General features: G+C 44.0%; 1 protein-coding gene across 1 annotated transcript; it reads left to right on the top strand.

The window, feature by feature from the left end:
- Positions 1–564: 564 nt before the first annotated feature.
- Positions 565–1554, top strand: TM35_000421030 (putative casein kinase; the record flags this gene model as incomplete). Its single annotated transcript, XM_029029914.1, has 1 exon — positions 565–1554. The coding sequence occupies one exon, from the start codon at positions 565–567 to the stop codon at positions 1552–1554; it is 990 nt and encodes a 329-aa protein (XP_028878711.1).
- Between the last annotated feature and the right edge of the window lie 678 nt (positions 1555–2232).

The raw sequence follows: 2232 nt of genomic DNA, 5'->3' as shown, positions 1-2232 counted from the left end.
GGGCTAGTAAACTATTTTTTGTTTATTTGCGACTGTGCTTTGCTTTATTATTCGTGAGCCCCCTGGCAAGTGTAATCATCTTTTGGAGGCAGCATTTCTTGTAGGGACAGTGGGGCGGCATTTCTGCTGTGCTATGTGCTAGTCTACCGTCACAGGTGCTGTGCTCAACGCAAACTGTGGGCTTGTGTGCAGTAGTAGGGCATCGATCGGCCCAGCTAGAGCTGTACACCGTGGGGACACAGGCACGTATGTCGTAAAGAAAAAAAGGTTATTGTCATCCGACCCTCTGGAGCTTGTCTCTCGCTCTTTCTTTCTTTCTTTCTTTCTATCTATATTTCTATCTTTCCCTTTTGTGTGCATTCCCACATGTTCTTGAATTGTTCTTTTTCTTTTCACTGTATATCTTCTCTTCTCTTAGAGGAAGTAGCTAAAAGCTAGAATAGTGAGGAAATACCTGCTTTCCAGCGTCACCCATCGCCGCAAAGGGACGCGACGCTCTTCATTGTCAGACCTCTGTAGATATAGTTAGGAAAGGGGGCTGCAATCGAACAATTAACACGAACAATGAGTGTGGAACTTCGTGTGGGTAATCGCTACCGGATTGGCCAGAAGATTGGCTCTGGCTCTTTCGGCGAGATCTTTCGGGGCACAAATATTCAGACTGGGGAACCTGTGGCCATTAAGCTTGAGCAGGTAAAGACACGCCATCCGCAGCTCGCCTTCGAGGCCAGGTTCTACCGCATTCTCAACGCCGGTGGCGGTGTCGTTGGCATTCCCAATGTTCTGTACCACGGTGTGGAGGGTGAGTTCAACGTCATGGTGATTGACCTGCTGGGACCCTCATTGGAAGATCTCTTCAGTTTCTGCAGTAGAAGATTCTCGGTGAAGACAACACTAATGCTGGCAGAACAGATGATTGCGCGAATTGAATTCGTTCACAGCAAGAGTGTTATCCACCGTGATATCAAACCCGATAACTTCCTTATGGGCACTGGGAAGAAGGGTCATCATGTTTATATCATCGACTTTGGTCTTGCCAAGAGATACCGTGACCCTCGCACACACCAGCACATCCCGTACAGAGAGGGAAAGAGTCTTACGGGGACGGCGCGGTACTGTTCTATCAACACGCATATCGGGATTGAGCAGAGCCGTCGCGACGACCTTGAGGCCATTGGTTATATTCTGGTGTATTTCCTGCGAGGCTCATTGCCGTGGCAGGGTCTGAAGGCACATACTAAACAGGAGAAGTATTCACGTATTTCGGATAGAAAGCAGAGTACGTCAGTAGAGAGCCTTTGCAGGGGTCTCCCAGCAGAGTTTGCTTCATACCTTACCTACACCCGTAGTATGCACTTTGAGGATAAACCGGACTACAGTTATTTGAAACGAAATTTCCGAGAGCTTTTTGTGCGTGAGGGGTATCATGTGGACTACGTCTTTGACTGGACACTTAAGCGTATTCATGATAGTCTGCAGGAGGGAAAGACCGAACAGCAGGAGAAGACGTCTGAAAAGGCTAATGCCGAAGAAGCTTCTCGTAAGGTTGCGTAAAGTTGCTGAAAGCCAAAGTTGAGGTTTTTTTTTGTTTTGTTCTTAGACGCGCTGGTAATGGTTCATTAACTTTGGTTTTTTTTTTTTTTTTTCTGGCATCTTTTGCGCTTTGTTGATTACGTGTACATGAGTATGGAGAAGAATATCCGTTTTGACGTTTTTTTTTTTTTTTTTTCTTTGCACTTTTTGGGCTAACGTTTTCTTTCGTGGTGCACAACAACAAAAAAAAAAAAAGTAAAAAAAAAGGAAGAACGTGACTGATGTGTAGGAGGGTGTAGGACAAAGAATGAAAGGCTGTTTCCGGTTTTTCTTGCTTTTGGTCTCTCTTTTTTTTTTGTTTTTATTATTATTGCTCTTTGCGTGTGCGTGTGCGTGTGTGTGTGAGTGTTTTCATTGTGTAAAGAAAGGAAAGGAGAACCGAAAAAAAAAAAAAAAATGATATGACAGTTGGAAAAGATATTGAAATTGGAGAAATTTATTTAAAGAGGAGGAGGTAGAAATGGAGAAGAAAAGGAATGAAAAGAGTACGAGGAGACACGCCGGTGCTAAAAGAGGAAATAATACACTGGTCTCTCTCTTTCTTTCTCTCTTTGTGCCTCTATCTATTTGGCTGTGTGTGCGTGTGTACTGCTGATCTCCTTTCGGGTTTTTTTTTCTATTATTATTATTATTATTATT

This window comes from Trypanosoma theileri (genome assembly GCF_002087225.1).
Source record: "Trypanosoma theileri isolate Edinburgh chromosome Unknown TM35_Tth_42_V1, whole genome shotgun sequence".
Classification (NCBI taxonomy): Eukaryota; Euglenozoa; class Kinetoplastea; order Trypanosomatida; family Trypanosomatidae; genus Trypanosoma; species Trypanosoma theileri.
Note: the sequence above shows the minus strand (reverse complement) of the source record. Positions and strands in the feature narration are given on the sequence as shown.